This window comes from Schistocerca nitens, chromosome 4, assembly GCF_023898315.1.
Source record: "Schistocerca nitens isolate TAMUIC-IGC-003100 chromosome 4, iqSchNite1.1, whole genome shotgun sequence".
In the NCBI taxonomy this organism is placed as follows: Eukaryota; Metazoa; Arthropoda; class Insecta; order Orthoptera; family Acrididae; genus Schistocerca; species Schistocerca nitens.
Genome location: NC_064617.1, coordinates 269,140,211 through 269,165,683, shown reverse-complemented (window position 1 = coordinate 269,165,683; position 25,473 = coordinate 269,140,211). Strand labels below are relative to the sequence as shown.

Genomic DNA, 25,473 nt, shown 5'->3' with positions numbered 1-25,473 from the left:
TGGGGAGAGGTTGGGGTATGATGCAAGGAGGGGATAGCAGGAAATACGCAGATCTTTTTAAACAGGTGACTACAAAGCCTCACAACAAGACGAACGGAATACAGAGGATAGAGTGTTTAGAGATTCAGGAACAGAGAGGGGTGGGGAGAGAAAGTGGAGATGAACATGCAGGAGAGGGGTAGGAAAAATGGGAGGGAGGGGAGGAGAGAGGAGGTGTGTGTGTGTGTGTGTGTGTGTGTGTGTGTGTGTGTGAGAGAGAGAGAGAGAGAGAGAGAGAGAGAGAGAGTTAGTTTTATTGCTTCACTATTATGAAAATTTTTATAGCAGAATACACATACCCTAATTTGTGATTTTCCATGTTCTCCTTTAAACCTCTTAGTGGATGAAACGCCATCTGTATGCGTTTGCTCCTCCAGTGCTTCAAACAGAAATATCAAAAACACGTTAAAACAAATATTGTTCTTAGTAATGATACTTAAAATCATTTAATGCTTACAAAATGAAAAATATTGATCACAGTAATGTTGGAGCACAGTAAACCACATTTATTTTTTCTATTTATTGCAATAGTTTTTCTCGTAAGGACATTTTAATTTTCAGAGGGAATAAAAATATCGAAAGTATGTGCCATAAAATGTGGAACTCAGCACTGCTGGATGACCCCCCTCACCACCTACTTCCTGTTTGTGCCAAAGTCCCTAAATTTATTATCAGAACACTATTTCAAATTCACATCTCACTAGTAATCCACAAGAGACAATAATTTAGTGGCTGACAACTTAAATGGGCCTACTTTCTCATAATGAGCAATTAAACAACCCAGCCTGAAGGAAACGTCAGAAGATTACAGTAAAACAGCAAAAAATACTTCACGGAAAGGTTTGTTAAAAAATGAATAGATCAAGCACTGCCTTCTGGATTATGTAAGCCTTTATGAAACTCAGATTTTTATCACAGCACGTTAATTTCCCAGTTAAACCTCTCACAAAAATAAGAAAGGAAACGTGGTTATGGTAAAACATACCTCAGCACAGCTCAATCTCTATTGCTTTATGACACTGTAACAGGGATGAAACTATACTGCTCCAGCACACTCTGACTTATCATTTAGCACATCTCACACCTATTTTTGCAAAAATTTTCACCAAGAACACTGACGGATGCTGTGTTACCGTACTATTATTTTCATTAGCTCCTGAATATAACGTAAATAAATATATCACTCCACGACAATAAAAAACTGCTTACTGCCTTAACTCAGTAGTTGAAAATAGATATTAGTATTAATAATAGAGAAAAATACTTGACTCTTTGCATATAACCATTTCCTTATATCCTTTAACTGTTCAAGAAATATTAAAAACGTCTATCATATGTGGTACACTCACTTTTCCTTACTGAAAGTGCTTGCTTCCCCTGTATTAGTAACTAAATTGTTAAATTTTACTAACTGGAGCTTTTCATTATCTCTCCGTACCTACATAGTTATTATACTTGCAATAAGCCAATAAGTTGTCACTATTCAAACTACTTTCTCTCAACCTAAAAATCTTTTCATGTGTTCCTGTAAAGAGAGAAGTAGTGTGAGTCACTTTGAAGAAAACCCGTATTTGCGTATCTTAGCAATGCCAAACTTTGTCAACTATTCTGGGCAGAAGTGCCAACTTGAATGTTACCAAAAAGTCTGCCTTTATCTTCCAAACTCACAGACTTGTATTTTGTCTCCTAACGCTCACTTTGTGCATAGTATTGTACTGTACTTCACTAATACACTTTTAGGAGACCAGAGTACACATAGAATTTAATATGATTTGGCATATGGGTTTCAGCAAGTAATCCTTGTTGTGTGCGTGTGACAAATAATGATACAAACATCGCTCGTTAATGGCCATGGTGAACTGAATGCGAAGGGAGGGGATGTATTCAACATTTTTCACCAAGTGAGCTTAGTGCAGATGTCCTCTACAGAATGGCAACATTCCACTTCGCAATAAGAAACCAGTCTGAATTACCACAAATCTGAATTTGTGGGGGTTTACTGCACTTATTAACCTCTGCCTGTAATAATGGTGCCATCTAAATTGTGTCTCACACTCCAGCCCCAAACACATGCTCCAGTACTTCTATGGCAGCAAATACCAACAATTAAGAAACACAATAGTATAATATTTCACATTAAATATAATAAACATAATATGAAACCAAAGCTCAGTTAGTTAATAGAAATTCATACATACAAGTTGACCAAATCTTCAGCATTGCATCCCAACCTCCAGTTGCTAAAAGAACAGCATTTGGGCTCACTCCAATGCATTCCACAGACCTTTCATGTCCGCGACAAATGTGAATACATTCAACAGAATTGTTTGAGACATTCCATTCCCATATCATAGCAGTCTGATCTTGAGATGCACTACAACAATGATCAAGTACCAGCATTTACAGAATGTAAGGAATTTCACAAGATGTGTTGATGTCTTGTCATACTAACCTGACAAATGATGCTCGATTGTCATCAAGTGAAATCCATGAGAGAGCTTTTACTGGTCCTGTGTGCCCAGGTATTGTTAATTTGTGTTTTCCTTTGCTAGTCCATATGTGCACAGTGTTGTCATAGCAACCTGAGAGAATCCTAACAGAAAGCAGACACATTTTATGTTTGAGCAATCCAAACATTGAAACAGTGAGGTGGAGGTGCTTCAGTGGTGAAAATAACAGCTGAAACAACTTTTATACGTAAATCAAACAAGCTTTTTTTATAAAACACTGAGCCCTAAATTAACAAACACCATAAACCTAATTTGGACTTGCAATAGTACTATAATACTGTTTATGTATGTGTGAGAGATTTTGTGCAACTGATCTAAGGCATTTTAATCTACAAACAAATATAGGAAATCATTATGGAAGACAAATTACTTTTCAGTGAATACAGTGACTCAGGAAATAATTAGTTTACTTAGCTTTGGGCAAAAAAGATTGTAAAACGTTACATCAAATAGTTCAAGTAATTGACACAAGGAAGGAAGGGCACACAGAGCTGAACACTGTGTTGGCCACTAAGTTAACAGGGACTGAGCACAAGCTCAGATTGGGAAATAGATATTGGCCATACATCCTTCTCATATGAACTGTAACAATATTTCCTAAGTTATTTAGGAAATTTAAATCTGAATACGTGGACAGGGGTCTGAACAGCAATCCTAACAAATGTGAGTCACATGTCAACCACTGCGCCACGCTGCATGGATAATTCACAAATCAGGTGATGTGCACAGTGAGAAAATGATAAGGCTGCTCAGCTGTTGTGCTATGGAGGAGTCATAGCATGAATCTTCGCCCACAGTTTCCATATACAATTCTCATAAAATTCTAGCTTCATATTCTCTGTTCCCTGAAACTTAACAGTAATATGATAAGAGATTTTTTATCTAACACTTGACGCCCAGAGCATTACATATCAAATTTTTATTATAATCTTTAGAAATGACATTCCATAAGATTTTTCTTTGTCTGCAATCAGTTGTAAATGTATGTGGGCTTTCTGTCGAGTCAACGGACAATATGCACCTAAACTGTTTTCCAACCGAAGCTAGGAAGCAATGGGCTTTACGTATAGCCTCCATTTCCACGAAATTACACTTGTACAAATGCAGATGCATAATTTTGCTGTTAAATATGTCTGCACATGCACAACATTGAACAGAAAAAAGAAATCAGCTGGACGTACCTATAAGGGAGGTTATGGTAACAGGTACATCACCAAGCTGTTTATAAGAGATTAATGCCTGGGACTAGATAGGATTCGCTGTCTTAATTAAGACAGACTTCGCAATTTACTAAGGGAAGAGAGTCCACAAATACATTGCCAATATTCTCCACAAAGAACAGTGGCTTAGTAGAAAGAAAGGACTGACTTCGCAATTTACTAAGGGAAGAGAGTCCACAAATACATTGCCAATATTCTCCACAAAGAACAGTGGCTTAGTAGAAAGAAAGGACACTCTATACGTTCAGGTGCAAACCAGGAATTGGGGGAGAAAGTGTCTGCTAGTCACTTGGTTTTGTGTTCCTCACATAGCGTGGCAACAAAACCAAGTTCCTAGGGTCTATAATGAATTGTGGTCTGTCTGAAGAGATTGCCAGAACCTTGCAGCCACCAGCTGTTGTTGTTGTCTTCAGTTGAGACTGGTCTGATGCATCTCCATGCTACTCTATCCTGTGCCAGCTTCTTCATCTGCAAGTAACTACTGCAACCTACATCCTTCTGAATCTGCTTAGTGTATTCGGCTCTTGGTGTGACTACCATTTTTACCTTCCAATACTAAGCTGGTGATCCCTTGGCGCCTCAGAACGTGTCTACTAACCGGTACCTTCTTTTAGTCAGATTGTGCCACCATTTCATCTTCTCCGCAGTTCTACTCAGTACCACCTCATTAGTTACATGATCTACCCATCTAATTTCCAGCATTCTTCAGTGGCACCACATTTTGAAAGCTTCTATTCTCTTCTTGTCTAAACTATTTATCATCCATGTTCACTTTCATACATGGCTACATACACTCCATACAAATACTTTCAGAAAACACTTCCTGACACCTAAACTATACTCAAGGTTAACAAATCTCTCTTCTTCAGAAACACTTCCCTTGCCAAAGCCAGTCTACATTTTATATCCTCTCTACTTCAACCATCATCAGTTATTTTGCTCCTCAAATAGCAAAACTCATCTACTATAAGTGTCTCATTTCCTAATCTAATTCCCTCAGCACCACCTGACTTCATTTCGACTGCATTCCATTATCCTCGTTTTGCTTTCATTGATGTTCATCATCCTTTTCTACCTGACAGCACTACAGTGTCATTGGCAAACCTCCAAGTTTGTATTTCTTCTCTATGGATTTTAATTCCTACTTCAAATTTTTCTTTTGTTTCCTTTACCACTTGCTCAGATTGAATAACGATGGGTATAAGCTACCACCCTGACCCACTTCCTTCCCAACCACTGCTCCCGTTTCATGCTCCTCGACTTGTATAACTGCCATCTGGTTTTTGTACAAATTGAAAGTAGCCTTTTGCTCCCTGTATTTTACCCGTCACCTTCACCGTTTTAAAGAGAGAATTCCAGTCAACATTGTAAAAAGCTTTCTCCAAGTCTAAAAATGCTAGAAACGTAGGTTTGCCTCTCCTTAATCTACCTTCTAAGATAAGTTGTTGGGTCAGTATTGCCAGTGTTCTAACATTTCTACGGAATCCAAACTGATCTTCCCCAAGTTAAGCTTCTACCAGTTTTTCCATTCTTCTGTACAGAATTCGTATTGGTATTTTGCAGCTGTGGCTTATTAAACTGATTGTTCGGTAATTTTCATATCTGTCAACACCTGCTTTCTTTGGGATTGGACAACTGGTAACTGATGCCTAATATCTACCACGGTGATACCTATGCTGAATGAGGGCTCTCCCCACAGATGCCACAAAGTTAGAGCAAAGGCGACCCGTTTAGTAAGTTCTCACATCCCAAATTGAGAGCAACAGAATATTATACAATTGCTAGAATAACAAGGTCCTTTCAAATTACTAGAAATATCAAAATTTAATCCATATTATTCGAATTCTTTTGACAAACACACGACGAACTCAGACTCTGTCAACAAAATTTCAAGAGATTAGTCAGGGATATTTCCAGAATGCTTGGTATAAGAACCTGTGGTCTCCTATGGCTTGTTATGGAGTTACTTGGTTTGTTATCCCCAATTACATTTATTTCAGTGGAAATATGTTCACTGCGGTGAAAAAACCTGTAATATGCAATCAACAAAATTTGCAACATAAAACAAGCCTCATTTGCGAAAGTACTATGATGTTCCAGCCATTGCACGAACAGCTCAGCACTGTGTCACTACACTGTTATACCAACGCATTCTATGAACCTAATCACAAGGTGCACATGGGTCAACTCTTCACTGTAAATCTATTCATACCGTTAAGTAACACAGTTAACCAGAATAAATTTTTCCTTCTGCAGTGAAATGTGTATTGCTATGAAACTTCCAGGCTGATTAAAACTTTTTATGGAATCTGGACATGACCCTGGGATCTTTGCCTTTCGCGGGCAAACCAAGCACGCTCATGACCCTTCCTATAAGCTTTACCTCCAGTAGTACCTCATCTCATACCTTCCAAATTTCATAATCCTCCTGCAAAACTTGTGAGAAGAGTGCTCTTGGAAGGTGGGAGAAGAGGTGCTTAGTATAAGTTGTGCTTCGATAGTTCAGTCAGTACAGCACTTGCCCGTGAAAGGCAAACATCCTAGGTTTGAGCCCAAGTCCAGCATGCAGTTTTAAGATGACAGGAAGTTTAAACACTGTTAATGCACAACTAACAATGACAAGAAAATAAACTTAAGATGGAACCAAAGAGCTCAGAATACAAGTTGGGAATAAAGTGGACATTACTGTTGTTAACAGCAAGTATCAAGCGTGAACAGAACACTTTTTTTTCCTTCCGCACAAGACAGACAGTGCATAAAATGGACATATGCACTTTTGTGCAGATATTTACAGTGCGACTCAGGATAACATGAGTAAGAAATAAAAATTATTCTATGAAAAACCACCAGGGGATCCTTTTGCCAAAATCTTCAGATAATATCCATGAACAACTTTCGAAATCTTGTCAGTGGAGTTTTGGTTCTTCCTATATGATGTACCGGGCATTACAAATTATTTATAATGAAAGAAATTAACATTAAAATTTATTATCTGAATGACGAGATATCTGGCTTATGCATAACAAAGTTAGACCTACATGTTTATGACATACCACTTATTTTTAATTTGTACAGCGGAAACCCAGTCGTCGTGTAGAAGACAGTCTTTCGGTTCTGGCGCTGGGAAGCGTTCCACATATTCTATGTCAACTGTGCCTTCACTAGATATAACTCTTTCTTCAAGATGTTCCAGAAGCGAAACACGAAGGAATTCTCCGGATAGCAAGAAATCGAACTCTACATCATGCCACTCTGACGTCCTGTTTTCTAATTCGAGAAAGATACAGAAAAATTAATTACTGTTTCATGCCATTACTAGGATATCCAAAGCATATTTTACAAACCTCTTAGTAGCTCATTGACCAATGCGTTTAGTTCGACGCACGTTACATTGGAAGCAACAGAAAACGGCGTGTCTGGAACTGCATACCTGCACAATGTGTCATTGCGTCAGTAGCATTCACACTGGTAAATATTAGTTGATATTAGCATCACAAATGTTTTTTCCTGTAAACCAACTGTACTTACTGACTTTGTTTCGTAAACAACCGCACTTGCAGCTCCGCCACAGCCATCGTTTAAACCACTAACAACCCAATCCAAAGACTTTCGTTTCACAACGCAAGTTACTTCAATAATCTACAAACTTCAAAACACTTGCTAAGAAACATACCTCAGCCAAATTGTTAGCTAATGTTGCCGTCAATGATCTCTGATTGCAATCATACTCTATGGTTGCAACCATAGAGGATAAAAATTTATGGAGTGAGCATTTAGATGTCCAGAACGAGAATGTTGTGCGCAATATCTGCCGCAGCTCAAGTTACGTGATTTTGGGACGGCTCATTGTAGCCATACAGCACTTGGCATATCTTGAGTGTTTTTACTTCGCTGCTATAGAGAGATCAGCTTCGGAAGTACAGGCGTTTTACAGTCAACTGAACAATTGATGCCGGGAAATGAAGTTGGCTTACAGATGTGAAGAGCAATGGTACTGTGCTATTTTGCCACAGTATCATAGTGCAGGTTTCGCTTTATTTTCGTTTTTTCGGTAACGGGATAAGAAGTGACAGCAAACAATATTTTTGTTACGTTCTCTGTTGCATTTATTCATATCGTCCAATTTCTGTTGTAATTAGTTACATTACAATGACACTGTAGGCGGCGCTGAAATGTCACGAAAAAAACAAAGCATCTGGAATAAAGAAATTGTTACAGTAAACATGGTAAACGATTTGCACCACCTGACTGTCCGTTATCATATTATTTTATAGACAAGTAAAATATGTATGAAATTTTTTCATCAACACATCAGAAATGTAAAACCATATTCTATGTAAAAAATAAAAAGTACAAGATAAATGCTGGCATTTTGGAGTAATAAAAGAAGTGACAGCCAATAATATTTTTTTTTATTCTTGCTATTGCACTGATTCCTACTGTACAATCTGTGCTAATCAGGTATGTTACAATGACACTGTACAGGAAACTGTCTCATACTGAAATACTTAGAGACACACAAGAATTTCAGAACCTACATAAATTGGAGGAAATTAGAATGTCATGTGTAAATTTTACATGCATATGAACATTGTACTGATATGTATACACTGACTGGTAGTTTATTCAAACACACTTCCAACTTTATTTACCACTAGTCTCGTAAACACAAGGCCACAAAATAGTACAAATTATCTCTACAATAGCCCACCCAGTTAGGTGTGCAGTCTAATGCACTGCTTTCTGGGCGGGAAGGCGTGCTAATTCCCGGTATGAATTCGCTCTGGCGGATTAGTGTCGAAATCTGGAGTGCCGGCTAGTCTGTGTATGGTTTTTAAGGCAGTTTTCCATCTGCCTTGGCGAATGCAACTGGTTCTCCTTATTCCGCCTCAGTTACACTATGTTGGCGATTATTGCGCAAACACTTTCTCCATGTATGCATACACCATAATTACTCTACCACACAAAAATTGGGGTTACATTCATCTGGTGTGAGATATACCTGGGAGGGAAGGGGGGGGGGGGGGGGACGAACCGCACAATAACCCTGGATTCGGCGTGGGGCGATGGTGGGGTGAGTAGATTGCTGTAACCTGTTCTGGGGTGTTGAACCACTGAGGGCTACAGCAGGGATGAAGCCTCTCCTTCGTTTCTAGGCCCCCAGTTCCATACAAACCAGTACTATCTCTACAATACAAGACCTTATAATACCATATCTCTATATTTTTCGCAAAAAGTGCCTCATATCAATATGACATTCACAAATATATATCTGTTATAAATACCTACGAAAAGTGCCTGGTCCTTCTGTCACATACTTTTCACCTATATCGACAGGAGTACAGTACTATTGGTGTTACTAAAACTCAAACATGCAGAAACACACATAAAACAATAAGAATACATTTAACATTCAAGTTTCGCCATTACTGCAAACTGTAGACAAGCTGTGTCAGCCCAGAATCACGTGACTAGCCTGGTTTGATGTTGAGAGCAAGCACAATAGGCTAAGCTTAAGCCATAGATATATATACTATATGGCTGAAACATGGTCTCAACGTCAAACCATGCTAGTCACTTAATTTTGGGACATCCCTGTTTGTCTACATTTTGCGGTAGTAACGAAACTTTAATATTACATGTATTCGCCTTGTTTTATATCTGTTACTGCACTTTTGAGTATTAGTAATAGCTGTGATGCGATATTGTTGTTGTAGTGGATGTAAAGACAAGTATGTGAAAAGAAGACTAGTTACTTTTCATAACTATGTACAACGAATGTATAACTGTAAATGTTACACTGATGCGATGCACTTTGTATGTTGGAAAAATATCAAGACACATTATTATAAAGTCTTGTACTGTAGAGCTAATGTCTGCACTTATGAGACAAGTGCTAGACAAATTTTTCAAATGTGTTTGAGTAAACTGCCAATAAGTGTATACACACTTGTGCTTTGTTCATATGTAGATAATATTTATTTATTTTTGTTATATTTATATTTATTATTCTATAAATGATGGTCTTATTAATGTCTTCCAAATTATGCAGGGATGTCTATATAAGTAGTTCTGCATGAGATAGTTTACTACCTTATCTGACTTTTGTGTTCTAGTTTACTGAAGCATGAATAAAGAGTAAAATATCTGAAAATAATAGTGGATAAACAGGTAGTGTGATAAGCATATTTTTGGTAACAATTTCATAGTTACAAATGCATTCTTTTTATGTGACATTTCGATGTCTGGTACAGTGTCATTGTAAGGTAATTCAGTAAAACAGATTTGACAGTATAAATAAGTCCAACAACAACATAAAAGAATGTTGTTGGATATTACATGTTCCTGTAACCGAAAAAAACACAGATAAAGAGAAGTTCGAGCTAAGACATTGTGGCGATAAAACACAACACTCTTGCTCCTCATATTTTTAAGCTGACTTCAGTTTCACATATCATACAGTTAAGATGTTTATGAAACAAGTATACAAAGTTCTGCAGAAGGTGATCTACTCTACTAGTGAAGTAATAACACTCAATATATGGCAAGCACTATATGGACTGAAAGACACCATGCCAAAATCAATTGACTTGAACTGCAGGAGATGTTTGTGAACAAAATTCTCCTTCTGTACATCTGAATGCTCACTATATACATATTTACACTGAACCACCAAAGAAACTGGTATAGGCATGCATATTCAAATAGACAGATATGTAAACAGGCACAATATGGCGCTGCGGTCGGCAACGCCTATATAAGACAACAAGCGTCTGGCACAGTTGTTAGATCAGTTACTGCTACTACAATGGCTGTTTATGAAGATTTAAGTGAGTTTGAAAGTGGTGTTATACTTGTCACACGAGTAATGGACACAGCATCTTCAAGGTAGCAACGTAGTTGGCATTCTGCCATATGACCATTTCACAAGTGTACTGTGAATATCAGGAATCCTGCAAAACATCAAATCTGCAACATCGCTGCGGCCAGAAAAGGATCCTGCAAGAACGGCACCAACTATGACTGAAGAGAATCGTTCAATGTGACAGAAGTGCAACCATTCAAATTGCTGTAGATTTCAATGCTGGGCCATCAACAAGTGTCAGCACTCAAACCACTCAACGAAACATTATCAATATGGATTTCAGTGCCGAAGGCCAACTTGTGTACCCTTCAGGACTGCACAATACAAAGCAACATTGCCATTGGACTGTTGATTGGAAACATGTTGTTTGGTAGGATCGGTCTTCTTTCAAATTGTATCAAGTGGTTTTCTGACACATACGCAAGCATCCTGTCTGATCACCTGCATCCATTCATGTCCATTGTGAATACCGACGGACTTGGGCAATTCAAGCAGGACAATGCCACCGCCCACACATCCAAAATTGCTACAGAGTGGCTCAAGGAACACTCTTCTGAGTTTAAACACTGCTGCTGGCCACCACACTCACCAGACATGAACATTACTGAGCATATTTGGATTGCCTTGCAACATGCTGTTCAGAAGAGATCTCTCCAAGCCTTCGTATTATTACGGATTTATGTACAGCCCTGCAGGATTCATGGTGGCAATTCCCTACTTCAGACATTAGTCTAGTCCATGCCGTGTTGTTGTGGCACTTCTGAGTGCTCATGGGGGCCCTACACGGTATTATGCAGGTGTACCAGTTTCTTTGGGTCTTCAGTGTATATTCCTTATTTTACTCCAGTGAACATTATTATTTGCAGGTACAAATCAATGATGGTTCATATAAGCGATTACCCTGTGCATTGATTGCAAATGTGCATTTGGTTGTGTTCATTCAGTGTAAAGGCTTTATTGTAGTCACAGTGCATTACTGCTGCTGTGTGTTTTTAGCAGTTGTTGTAATGGATAGTCATTGTGCAGATGTAGCCTATTAGGGCCAGCTCAGGCTGGAACAAGAATAACCAATATCATTACAGGGTAATTAGAGCCAATAGGACTGCTGTCCCCGTTGATGTGTATCAACACCTGTCGGCAGCGTTAGGTCTTGATTTAATTATCATTTCATTCTGGAGTGCTGTATGGTCACCAATAGTATCTGTTCTTTCGGATATGTCTTCATATATAGTTCAGGCTAATCGTTCATTGACCTTCTTCTTCCATGCAGATACACATGTATTGCCCCAACTCTTACAGGACTTGGTAAGATTGTCTGCCATGAGTAATGAGTGTAATGAACAGGAGCTATGAATGAAGTGTGGGTCTCACGTGGTGCATGCAAGGGTTAAGTCCCTGCAATCGCCCTGTCCTCTGTGCCATTAGTGGCTCAGATCGATGGAGCATCTGCCATGTAAGCAGGAGATCCCGGGTTCGGGTACTGGTCAGGGCACACATTTTCAACTGTCCCCGTTGATGTATATCAACGCCTGTCAGCAGCATAGGGTCTTGATTTAATTATCATTTGACACAGTGGTCTAATGGGATACACACGTTTTTATGTACCTACATTTTAAATATATTAAACACACATATTTATGTTAATTTAATAATGAAGAAATGTTGTTACAAAAATCTCAAAAGTTATATATATATATGTACAGTATACATCATATATTTAAGAAATAGATCCTAAAAACACACCTGTTTTAGAATGCAACATTGGTCAAAATTTCTAAGCAATTAGTCTAGAACTTCCGCAAATTAACGATTTTGAACAAACAAACATAAAAATTTTATTTATATAGTTTGTTCATCTCAATTGTTTTTCTGTCCAAGAATGTGATAATAGAAGATATGTTTGTTTTATCTGCTGCTAGTATATCAAGCACAGTTCAGGAACTGTGCAACATTTTGACTGAGTGCAGTTATATAGCTTGTACATCATTCGAAACAACAGTAGCAGAACATGTCAACAGTTCACCAAAAAATGAGCTAAAACGGCAGTTGCAAAGAGACAGGTTATAAAACTATTGATAAAAACTTCATTTTCACAGGAGTAGTTCATGTCTTTAAGTATATATAAACCAGTTCTGCAGAAATAACTTTAAGGAAATCAAACCACTGACAGTGCCTATACTGTACACATATGAAAAACTACGTTCTTTAAAAAAACTCTACAGCTTTGCACAAAAAAATATACCACATTACTGAGGATAACCAAAAAAACTTAAGTGACAAAGATCCTGAAATGGCATGATGCATATTTTATAACAAACTCCCATGCAGCATCAAGAACTTAAGAACACTGTCTATATTCAAACAAAAACTAAAAAGTCACCTAGTCTCTGGCAATTGTGACAGTATAAGGGATTTCTTAGAACAAAGTATACAACATAATTGCATAAAAGATTCCTCTATTAACAAGGAAACATTCACAGGTGTAAGTAAACGATCTTGATGAAACTTGGCAGATATGTAGAGTGCTCAAAGCAATGTGATACATTTTGTTTCTGGGGTAAAAGACATGAGAAAAAGGTATTTGGAATAATAGGTATAGGAGGAATATCTTTGAAACGACTTGTATATTCTAGCTCACTTTTCTAAAAATGAGCAAAATTGTCAAATTTAAAGCAAAATCGAGAAAAAAATCAACCAAAAATACCTCAAAAACATTTTTACCAAAATAAAAAACATGTTTTACATCTGTGCCCAAAGGAAAATAAGCAAAACAGCCTTTTATCAAGCATTTTTTACTGTTTTACCTCACTTTTAGAAAAATAAGAATTCTTAAGAAATAAAAAAACCAATTAAAAGCAAAGAAGAAGAAAGAAGAATTTAAGTCAAGAATTCAGTGTCATGAATTTTCTCTATATTGCTTCTTCCTTTAGTATCTCAGTTTAATGCTTCCATCTTTAAAAAATTGAAAATCAAGCCCACTCACTAGTTGCCAACATCTGTTTAGCAAAATAATATTAAACTCTTTATTGAGCTACACACAAATTTTTTCTCCAGATCTAGTGTTCAAGTAATCTCAGCCTTTTAAAAACTGTTTAGTATTGCTTGTGTTGTTGAGCTTCTTCGGCAAAGCCTCCACTTGTATACAAAAAATTAACTAAGATAAAAAATAGCAAAACTTCAGTCCTGTTGGAGAAACCCAGAGGCTTTTCCTGATGTTGTTGGTTTATTTTTGTTTCACATTCCTCTGGGAAAGATACACTGATGTTTGTTGCACAGAACATCAGTCACTGTAACCCATAGAGTAAATGTGCTTTCTGATGACTGTAATTCATTAAGATACGGAACACACAAGGCTTGGGAAGCCGGCCGGAGTGGCTGAGCGGTTCTAGGTGCTACAGTCTGGAACCGCGTGACCGCTACAGTCGCAGGTTTGAATCCTGCCTCGGGCATGGATGTGTGTGATGTCATTAGGTTAGTTAGGTTTAAGTAGTTCTAAGTTCTAGGGGACTGATGACCTCAGAAGTTAAGTCTCATAGTGCTCAGAGCCATTTTTTTTCACATTCCGGGTTTCCTACTGCTACTGTATTGTGACTGGTTACAACTTTCATTCTTCATCTTCTTGCTGTTTCTTCGCATCTACACCCAGTTGTAAATGGAAGAGCTGCTGTTATCAGATATCAAGGTAATCAGTGTGGTGCGCTGCAGTCTTGGATGTTGACAGCAGATGCTGTAGAATTGGCTGGCCAAACCAGTATCTATAGCATTCAGCCATGTCCATCATGACAAATCTAGTAATTTTATAATGAGTACAAATGTCGCAAAATGCTCAAAAAACATTGAATAAGATAGCAAACAACGTATTTTCAAAGTTTAAATAACTGTAATCGTTAATAAACACGTAAACATAATTAAAAGTTTTGTGTATCTTTGGAGGTCATGCACATTAAACAGTCCATCCCAACTGTCTTATCATAAAACATAATCCTACATGTCTTTTTATATGTGAGATTTCACCTCCAAGAAAACATTATGCTCCACCTAAGTCACTTTATAAAATTACCAAAGCAAACTGTTGACATCCAAAGTTACCTTAATGTGCACTCACTACAATATGTGGTGCTGTAATGCTGCTTTGTTGTAACAAGATGACGAATGGAGCAGTTGATAACACAAACTCCATCGTAAATATTATAGAGAAGTGTTACAATGTTTGATTGCAAAAATAGTTCCTAAAGACTGAAGAGTAGTCCTTCAGATTTTGGAACACAGATCAAGGAAGAAAACCGCATAATATACAGGAAGTGAATTCTCCAGATGGTTGTGTTTTTAAGTAATCACATTGTGGCATTATTGCTGAATTTCACAATTTTTTCCTCTGAATTTTATTAATGTAAATGTGTGGAAACTGACACTGTAAGTTGTGCAAACAAAAAACTATAACCATAAATGTAATCTCTCAACAGACAAAGATAATTGACAGAAGTGGCTATATAAATCATTATCCGAGGGTCATCAGTCTCACTTTTTGCTTAATTTGTTTGCACACATTGTTTGGCCTATTGTTAATTTAACTGGGTGTTCAGTTTTGACTCTTATCTGGAGAATAAATATTTAATCTTTTCTGGGAATAATTAAACATATTATATAAAGGTATAATGTTCATGGATATTTTTTAGTTTTTCTGTCATAACTATAGATTAGTCAGTTTGATGGCCAAATGTAATTTATGTGTCAATTACTTCGAAAATACATTCTTATATTCTGTTTTTATTTCATTTTAATTACAAATATATTCCGTGCAATATTAGTAATTGTGGAATAAGTAAATATAGTTCTTATTTTTATTTATTTGTTTATTTTTTCCTCTATGTAATTTTGAAGTGTCATCTCATGTGAAGCTATCTTTTGTCTTTAAATTCCGGTAGAATCTGGAATCATTTTTACATTGTGTAACCTGATTATATATTCCACATTCTTCAAAAAACATTAAATTTCACTGTCAGTTTATAGAATACCAAAAGAACTTTCTTTCAAACTAACTGTGAGCCATAGCTATTTTAAAGTTGCTTCTGAACTTGTTTAATAAATTACATAACAGCATTAAAATAGAATCAAACAAATTATGTTTCATGAAAAGAGGCCCCAGTTTTCTTTAACTTTGCTGTCATTGCTAGTTATTTCAGTTCAGAACTTATAGAAAGTTAATACTTTCATTTCTTAGTTATTTTACATAATTGAAATTCATTTAAGGGGCTCCGGAAAGACTCAAAATCATGAAAAGTTCAATTTTTACTTTTTTGCGTTTTCTGAATCTGGAGACTATTACCTTTTAATAGATATATAATTTATTCAATTCCGAAGACTACAACTATTTTTAAATTTGTTTTAAATGTGTTCTACATGGGCGTGACCTACTGTGGCGCTGTTAAACTGCTGTCAAATGGTGTTATTATTAACGTCCGTGTTCATCAGGTACATTTTAGTGATGTGAGATAAAGTATGTGTTGTGGCTAACCTGTGATGGTTCAATATATATCGCTGGTGTGATTGTCGATTGTTTCATGTTTATTTACTCTGTCGTTATCTGGAAAATATTCGTAATTAATTCTGTTTCTTGAGTCTCTGTTTTGTTGAAGTATAATAATGAGTAAAAGTAAAGTTATTAGAAATCCTCTGAAGACTTTTAAGAAAAGGAGAAATGTTGGAAAGCCAAAGGTATGTGTTATTACTGTAAACAATAAAGACGATGAAAATCCCCAACATACCTTGTGTCCCAAAGAAGAAGACAGTTGGTGTAAATATAACAAAGGATTGCTAACTGGTGAAGTGTACACTCATAAGCATAGTCTGCCTCATGCAATAATGGAGGTGATAAAACCTATTTTCAGAGGCTTAGCAGCACCTGAACTGTTGAAAAAGTGTATTCACGGAAAAACTCAAAACCCCAATGAAAGTGTAAATAGTGTTATATGGTCGAGAATCCCCAAGACTGTATTTGTTGGAATAGAAACACTTCACTTTGGTGTGTATGATGCTGTTGCGACTTTCAATTATGGCAACATTGTAAGGTGCAAGGTATTTAGAAATATGGGAATGAAGATAGGTTCTAACATGGTACGAGCGATGCTTGCTTTAGACAAGGAACGCCTTTGGGCTGCAGACAGGGCTGTAAAGAGTCTAGAAATACAAGCAAGAGTAAACAGGAGGAGGAACAAGAGGAAGCTGGAGGAGGAGTTTGCAGAGGATGAAGATAATCCATCCTATGGACCTGGAATGCACTAAAAAGTTAATCCAATCTTTGTCGCTCGATTCCCAAAACTTTTATTTTCTCATACGAATTACATGTTTTCTAAGGATCTTCCAAACATATTTGTTTCAAACTTTCAGTAAATGTTACACAGTACCTTCTGCATAATTTAAAACAACCTTTTTCCAAAAAACTGTATATTTTTGAATATATAAATAAAAAATTGCAAAAAATGTTGTGAATTTTCATTACAGTTAAAAAAAATCATCTTTAATAACTGAACTAAAATTTTGTAAAATCCCTGTGTTAAGTTGTAGCCCATATTCCAATAAATAATCTGTAAAAAGTTCAACTTCCTACCTCAAATACTTTGTGAGGAAAGATGTAATTTATAAGCGTTATTTTAACATTGCAAGTATAGGGCGTTCCGGAGCCCCTTAAAGAGATGTAGTGACATTAAATTGGCGATCTTGGTAGAAAACAGCCAATTAAAAGCAGGAATATAATTTTGTTTTGCATATTTAGTTTGTAAAATTTTATATTTTGAATTGTATTATGTATCGTCTGTTTCGTGTATAAAAACCTGTTTGAGACAATAGGAAAAGGAAGGGAGAAAAAACAGCATATAGGATCCAAGTGGTAGTAGATCCCAGGAAACCTATACTATGAGTGAAAAATCTTTGTGCTCTGAAAATAGGATGGCCAAAATGTATGGTCATGTACTCGTTTTCTTTTTAACTATTTCATCAGAAAAACGTGTGATGTTTTATGTAGTAGAAATCTTAATTGAAAGATATGACACAAGATGGCGAAGTTTTGCTAAAGTGAAGACATAATGTCGAAGTGCCACTAGATTGCTTTTCTTTTTTTAGAGAATTAGTGAATCAGAAAATTATATTTTGTGTAATGAGTTTGTTGTACGCAACGTGAATATTTTGATTTTAATAACTTATTTGAGAAAGCAATGGAGATCGGTAGAAGTCAGCAAAATCCGGATAATTGCAGAAGAGGATGATATGCAGGTTTGGGAATAAACTGTCGAAGATTGGCAGATTCCTGATCAAGAAATCGAAGGAACAAGTTTTGCTGTGTGTAATGTACATTTACCAGCGGAATCCGAAGAAGACATTGTATTGTCATGTCCCGCACACCAGATCCATTTGTTGAGATATGCGGAAAGCTAGGCACAATGATACAGAAAAACTCCGTCCATTGTGCTAGGGAAGAAATGGTACACATCAGTACGTGTATTCAAAAACAGTTGAATGAAAATTTTAAACCGTTACTGCTGAACAGATGGTACAAATAAGAACAGCAGCTCAATAGCAAATGAACGATAACTTCGAACATTTGAGCAAACTGTGCTGATTAATAAATGTATGAAGCAGAAAATGAGTGAATATTGTAAGCATTTAGTAGAAGAGCAATATGCTTAAGTTACTAGACTGAAAGCTAATCTAGAAACAGTCACTAATGAGTAAGAAAATTACAAAATTGAGTGTAAAAGTTTATCAGAATGAGAAATGCCAATGAAATCTGATGTAAAAGAATTGAAAGATACCCAGTCTGCGTTACATAGTGCTGTACAACAGATATCTTCCCACTGTAACCAGATGAAATATGAATTTGTTACCTCGTTATAGAACAAATATGAACAAGTTACCGAATGTTTAACTGAACAATGTGATAGAATTAACATCTAATTTGTCAACTGGTTGCTTCAAAAAGATGGCCAAGTTAGTGAAATGTTAAAAAGCAAATTTCGTAGAGTAAGAAAAATACTCACGTACACATCTTCTGACCAATCATAAATAAGATAACGATGAAGCCAAAACAGAATTATTTCAATTGAAATCTATTTTAACACATGAACTTACGAAATGGAAACAAGGTGTGAAAGCTCACTTAAATAAGTGAGCTATCTGCTGGAAGCAGTAATGTGTGAGATTCCAGCAGCGAGAGCAACCAACAGCAATCAATACTTCGCTTCACCGCAACTTGAAATGTTGTATGGGGAATTAAATCATGATCCTAATCTGTATACAAATTACTTGCAGTGTGAGATGAGGGCTGCGAATTCTTTATCTAGAATATTGATGCAAGAAAGTCTTCTAAAGCATTGTCAGTTTCAAGTGTGTACACCTAATAAGAAATTGGGACCTCATCCATTAATTTCCATAAAGAGTTTTTGAGTGGTGCTGCCAAGATCATGGACAGACACTGAGAAGATACAACTTGTGGCTTCACATATTCAATATGGTGGTGCTCTCTGGCATTGGAAATTATAGGTCAGTGTGAAGCTTATGAGCAGTTTGAAAGAGCTTATCTTGACTAATATTGGTCTCACCGTGTTAAAGAGGAACTACTTACAGAAGTTTATTCCTGAGAAGTTCACAATAGCAAGTAGGAAAAATTACGTAAACATTTTGAAAAGTGCTTAAACAAAACTGAGTATTGGTATGACACAATATCAATAGAAGACATAATGCGAATTCTCAAGGCGAAACTGCCTTGGAACCTGAAATAAAAATTGTTGCATATATCTGAAACACATAGAACTATCCTACACACCGAAATAATAACAGTATCCATAATAATAACATTATGAGGTGAGACTGTAGCGTAGCAAGTTATTACGGGATAACATTCAGTGCAGTAAAGCATGCAGCCGTGTAGCCTGGTGGCTGCAGGATTGTGTCTTCGCTATGACTCACAGTGCAGCTGACGCTACTAGACTTGAGAACAGTCTCAAGTAACATCTAGTCAGAATGCAAATTCATAACCCCTACGAATCTAAATAAACCATGGTAATTATCAACCGATTTTGTTCAAACTTGGTATACAATCTTTTGTTATTAAGAAATGAACCGTGTCGAAATTTCAGATTTTTATCTCATGTCTTTCCAGAGACTGAGAAAATTACTTAAATGTCCAAAAACCGACACATGTTTCAAAACTCAGTTAGGAACAATAGCAGTTTGCATTTTATTATCATCTTAAGTCATAAACCGAATTCTCAGTGTATAAAATCACTTAATTGGAATTTTTCTTTTCAAAACTTTAATTACACTGTAATTTCGTAGTGTAAAAAAATCATTCAAAATTATTATCGGCTTATTATTTTGTTGTGTGTATACAGGGGAATGAATGAGCGAGTGTCTGTGGGACATACGTAAAAACTGAATACTATTTTATGTAAAAATGTATGAAATTGAATCGTGGGAAGATTGTGGTTCACCCATGAAACAGATGACATATGGCAATGCGTGCTTGCTTTTGTAAGAAAGCAACCAGAATAGAAGTCGTGGTGCAACCATGAAGCTGGTGACATATGGCGAGGTGTGCTTGCTTTTGTAAGAAATCAGCCAGATTAGAAGTTCGAGTGGAATAAATTTATAAATTAATTTAAAGCTTATTTTACATTTTGGTCTATTTTATTAAATATTATATTATAAATTTGCATTTGAATGATGTAAATGATTTTCTGATTAGTGATTGGTTCAGGCAAGTTTTGCCGCTAGAATGATCTACACTCCTGGAAATGGAAAAAAGAACACATTGACACCGGTGTGTCAGACCCACCATGCTTGCTCCGGACACTGCGAGAGGGCTGTACAAGCAATGATCACACGCACGGCACAGCGGACACACCAGGAACCGCGGTGTTGGCCGTCGAATGGCGCTAGCTGCGCAGCATTTGTGCACCGCCGCCGTCAGTGTCGGCCAGTTTGCCGTGGCATACGGAGCTCCATCGCAGTCTTTAACACTGGTAGCATGCCGCGACAGCGTGGACGTGAACCGTATGTGCAGTTGACGGACTTTGAGCGAGGGCGTATAGTGGGCATGCGGGAGGCCGGGTGGACGTACCGCCGAATTGCTCAACACGTGGGGCGTGAGGTCTCCACAGTACATCGATGTTGTCGCCAGTGGTCGGTGGAAGGTGCACGTGCCCGTCGACCTGGGACCGGACCGCAGCGACGCACGGATGCACGCCAAGACCGTAGGATCCTACGCAGTGCTGTAGGGGACCGCACCGCCACTTCCCAGCAAATTAGGGACACTGTTGCTCCTGGGGTATCGGCGAGGACCATTCGCAACCGTCTCCATGAAGCTGGGCTACGGTCCCGCACACCGTTAGGCCGTCTTCCGCTCACGCCCCAACATCGTGCAGCCCGCCTCCAGTGGTGTCGCGACAGGCGTGAATGGAGGGACGAATGGAGACGTGTCGTCTTCAGCGATGAGAGTCGCTTCTGCCTTGGTGCCAATGATGGTCGTATGCGTGTTTGGCGCCGTGCAGGTGAGCGCCACAATCAGGACTGCATACGACCGAGGCACACAGGGCCAACACCCGGCATCATGCTGTGGGGAGCGATCTCCTACACTGGCCGTACACCACTGGTGATCGTCGAGGGGACACTGAATAGTGCACGGTACATCCAAACCGTCATCGAACCCATCGTTCTACCATTCCTAGACCGGCAAGGGAACTTGCTGTTCCAACAGGACAATGCACGTCCGCATGTATCCCGTTCCACCCAACGTGCTCTAGAAGGTGTAAGTCAACTACCCTGGCCAGCACGATCTCCGGATCTGTCCCCCATTGAGCATGTTTGGGACTGGATGAAGCGTCGTCTCACGCGGTGTGCACGTCCAGCACGAACGCTGGTCCAACTGAGGCGCCAGGTGGAAATGGCATGGCAAGCCGTTCCACAGGACTACATCCAGCATCTCTACGATCGTCTCCGTGGGAGAATAGCAGCCTGCATTGCTGCGAAAGGTGGATATACACTGTACTAGTGCCGACATTGTGCATGCTCTGTTGCCTGTGTCTATGTGCCTGTGGTTCTGTCAGTGTGATCATGTGATGTATCTGACCCCAGGAATGTGTCAATAAAGTTTCCCCTTCCTGGGACAATGAATTCACGGTGTTCTTATTTAAATTTCCAGGAGTGTAGAAGGATCACTCTGATTGGTCATTCAAACCATTAGCCAATCAAAATTAAGCTGTTCCCGCGTGCAGAAAGTTAGATAGGCATAGAGCGGGGTGGCATCAAGGGAGTCGCCAACCATCATATGTGCAACATCATGCTAAATGTCGCAGAGAAAATCACTTGTAAAATGAAGAACTGTTGAGCTCATTGCTGTTAGGAAGTGTCGTGACTCAGGCAGTTTAAGTTACGAACATTTTGAGGACAATTTGATTAATTAACTGATGTGTTATGAGTGTGTGATATTTTGGTCTTAGTGAAATTCCGCATGGCATATTCTGTATACTTTATGGAATTCTCGGGCGAGCACTTCTAACTGTGAAGATCACTGATACGACTGAAGTTTCAACTCGCTGTAGTAGTGGGTCAGTGACTGTCAGATCTAATATTAATCGGATCAGACTGGTAGATATTCTGGCTGCTTTTTTCGTGTGAGAACATTTTGGACAGACTGTGAAATGGGAGTGATAGAGCAATAAATATAGTAAATTCGGACTTGATGGCAAATTTATGTGTTTCCTTAAGAATAAAAAACCAGTTTACTAAAATTTCCGAAGGCTTACTACAGGTAAACTGCATTTCCCCATCACCCGAAATTTGTTAACATGAACTTACATGAACTGACTCGCAACTTGATTTACGAGGCCTCTGTGTGGTAGATATTAGGTCATGGTTTCAACAACGCTGCTTTACACGGCCTAGTGAGTACCTACTACTGCAGAGTGAAGGGACGTCGTAAGGAAGCTGCACTGAGGTAGGTGGACAATGAATGACAGACTATATGAACGAGCAACAACGACAAACCCCACCCCGCCACAAGATGCTTGGAAAGGTAATGTCCAAAGTAAGTGGTAAAAGAATAGTGTGCCACAGAACAGTGGTCCACGGACTTCAAATCACAATGAGAACCAAAAATAACAATCATCTGAACTGGAGAACACAAAACCAATCAATGAGACTTTTTGAAGTTATCGAAAGTAATCATCCATGTAACAGTAACTAAGCAAAGTAATTTGCACTCAAGATAAAGGCTTTGTGTGTGCAAGAGAGAAGGTGGAAGGGCAATAAGGCAAAGATCTTAGCTGCAGGCTATAAACTACTTTATAGTAGTGCAAGCCCGGAATCAAGAAATGGAGTTGGAGTTATTTTGCACAGAGAGCTTCAAGAAGAGGTATGTGAAGTCAGCAGAGTAAATGATAGGATTATGTATGTTAAGATGATATTTGGCGGAGAAATGGTAACAGTGCTGACAGCCTATGCCCCAGAAGCGGGATGTTCGGAGGATGAGAAGGAAAAATTTTGGAGAGATTTGGCTGGAGTAATGGTTGGAATACCAGAGAATGAAAGAGTGATAGCGGAGGGGATCTAAATGGTCATGTTGGCGGAAGGAAAGGTAGGGAAGAGAGGTGGCATGGAGGATGGGGGTATGGCGAGAGAAATGAGGAAGGAAAAAAGATAGTGGAGTTTGCAGTGACCTTTGATCTAGTGATTACGAATACCTACTTCCAAAGAAAAAGAGAAAAACTAATAACATATAGGAGTGGCGAAAATAAAAACCAAATTGATTACATATTATGTAGAAGGAAAAATAGTGGGGAGGTGCGAAATACTAAGGTCATATACGGTGAAGGAATAGCAACACAACATAAGGTGATTGTAGCGGATTGTGAGACGAAAGTATGTAAAAGACAGAGGCACATGAATCAATGTGAAAGGAAAATTAAGTGGTGGAGATTAAAGGATAAAAAATTGAGAGAGAAGTTTAGTGAAAAAGTACTGGAAGGGGTAAAGGCAGAGAGTGTGCATAAGTGGTGGAAAATAAATAGTGCTGTTATAAGGAAGACCAGGGAGGAAGCGTTTGGGTTAACATCTGGGAGAGGGATGCCAAAAGATAAGGAAGCATGGTGGTGGAATGCAGAAGTGCAGAATGTTGTGAAGGAAAAGAAAGACGCTAAGAGGAAGAGGGATATGTTCGGAAGTGCTGAGGATGGGCAAGCATCAAAAGTGCAAAGAAGGAGGCAAAACGAGCCGTGGCTAAAGTTAAAGCTGAAGCAGTAAGGGAGGCATACGAACAACTTCAGAAAAATCAGGATATGAGACAACTGATACAGATATGTAAATCAAGAGATAAAGCTTCTAAGGATCTAACAGCAATAAAACAAATGAAAGATGAAACAGGAAGAATTCTACAAGACCATGGAAAAATAATCCAAAGGTGGTTGAATTATTTTGAGAAATTGCTGAATGAAGAAAATGTAAAAGTGAAAACTGAGGAAGGATTAACGATGAATATAAGTAGAGATGAAGTCGAATGGGCAGTTGAAAAGATGAAAAATGGGAAGGCAGTTGGCCCAGACCAGATCCCCGCTGAGGTATGGTTCAAATGCTTGAAATGGCTCTGAGCACTATGGGACTTAAAATCTATGGTCATCAGTCCCCTAGAACTTAGAACTACTTAAACCTAACTAACCTAAGGACATCACACAACACCCAGTCATCACGAGGCAGAGATAACCCCTGACCCCGCCGGGAATCGAACCCGGGAACCCGGGCGTGGGAAGCGAGAACGCTACCGCACGACCCGCTGAGGTATGGAAGTGTCTCGGTAAAAACGGAATCGAGCTCCTTTGGGATTTAATGAAGAAGATTTGGCGACAGGAGGAGATGCCAGACGAGTGGAGAACTAGTGTACTGATCCCAATATTTAAGGGGAAAGGTGATGTGCAGGACTGCAGTAACTATAGAGGTATTAAACTGATGACACACACAATGAAAATATGGGAAAGAGTTATAGAGGCAAGATTACGCAAGGAGAATGTGGTGTGTGATGAACAGTTTGGGTTCATGCCTGGAAGAGGAACAACTGATGCAATACATGCTTTAAGGCGGATAGTGGAGAGACATGGGGAGCTACAAATCGATCTACATATGGCTTTCATTGATTTGGAGAAAGCATATGACAGAGTCCCAAGGGACGAAATATGGAGAAGCATGAGAGAGCAGTGCGTGCCAGAGAAATATGTGAGGTTAGTGAAGGATATGTACAGAGGAACAATGACACAGGTGAGAAGTAGTAAGGGCATGACAAAGGAGTTTCCAGTAAAAGTAGAGTTACATCAAGGGTCTGCGCTTAGTGCCTACCTCTTTGACCTGTTTATGGATGTACTGGTGAAAGATGTGAAGAAGGAACCGCCGTGGAATATGATGTTTGCGGATGATGTGGTTCTTTGTGAACAGAGCATCGACAGACTTGAGGAAAAGCTGGAGGATTGGAGGAAGGCACTAGAAGAAAGAGGAATGAAAATTAGCAGGACAAAGTCAGAATATTTAGCACTGAAGGATGTGCAGATGAGGTCTTGCAAGATCCAGGATGATGATCTGAAATCGGTCTGCAGATTTAAATAGCTGGGGTCATACATACAGAGGGACGGAGGACTGGAAAGCAAGATACAACACCGAATAAATTGCAGTTGGAACAGTTGGAACAACTGGAGGAAAATGAGTGGAGTGTTGTGTGACAAAAAGGTGAGCATTTGGTTGAAAGGGAAAGTGTACAAGTCGGTGGTAAGGCCTGCTATGATATACAGGGAAGAGACATGGCCAA

The 25,473-nt window shown here is 38.4% G+C and overlaps 1 protein-coding gene across 1 annotated transcript in view; it reads right to left on the bottom strand.

Moving 5' to 3' along the window:
- Positions 1–7,437, bottom strand: part of LOC126252952 (ribosome biogenesis protein WDR12 homolog) — a 45,009-nt gene extending 37,572 nt beyond the window's left edge. Inside the window, exons 1-6 of the mRNA XM_049953966.1 lie at positions 7,298–7,437; positions 7,114–7,199; positions 6,823–7,036; positions 2,492–2,632; positions 2,238–2,413; positions 339–418 (exon numbers count right to left, since the gene is read on the bottom strand). Coding sequence (XP_049809923.1) covers positions 339–418; positions 2,238–2,413; positions 2,492–2,632; positions 6,823–7,036; positions 7,114–7,199; positions 7,298–7,344 — 744 coding nt within the window. The 5' untranslated portion in view covers positions 7,345–7,437. The remainder of the gene's footprint in view (positions 1–338; positions 419–2,237; positions 2,414–2,491; positions 2,633–6,822; positions 7,037–7,113; positions 7,200–7,297) is intronic.
- Between the last annotated feature and the right edge of the window lie 18,036 nt (positions 7,438–25,473).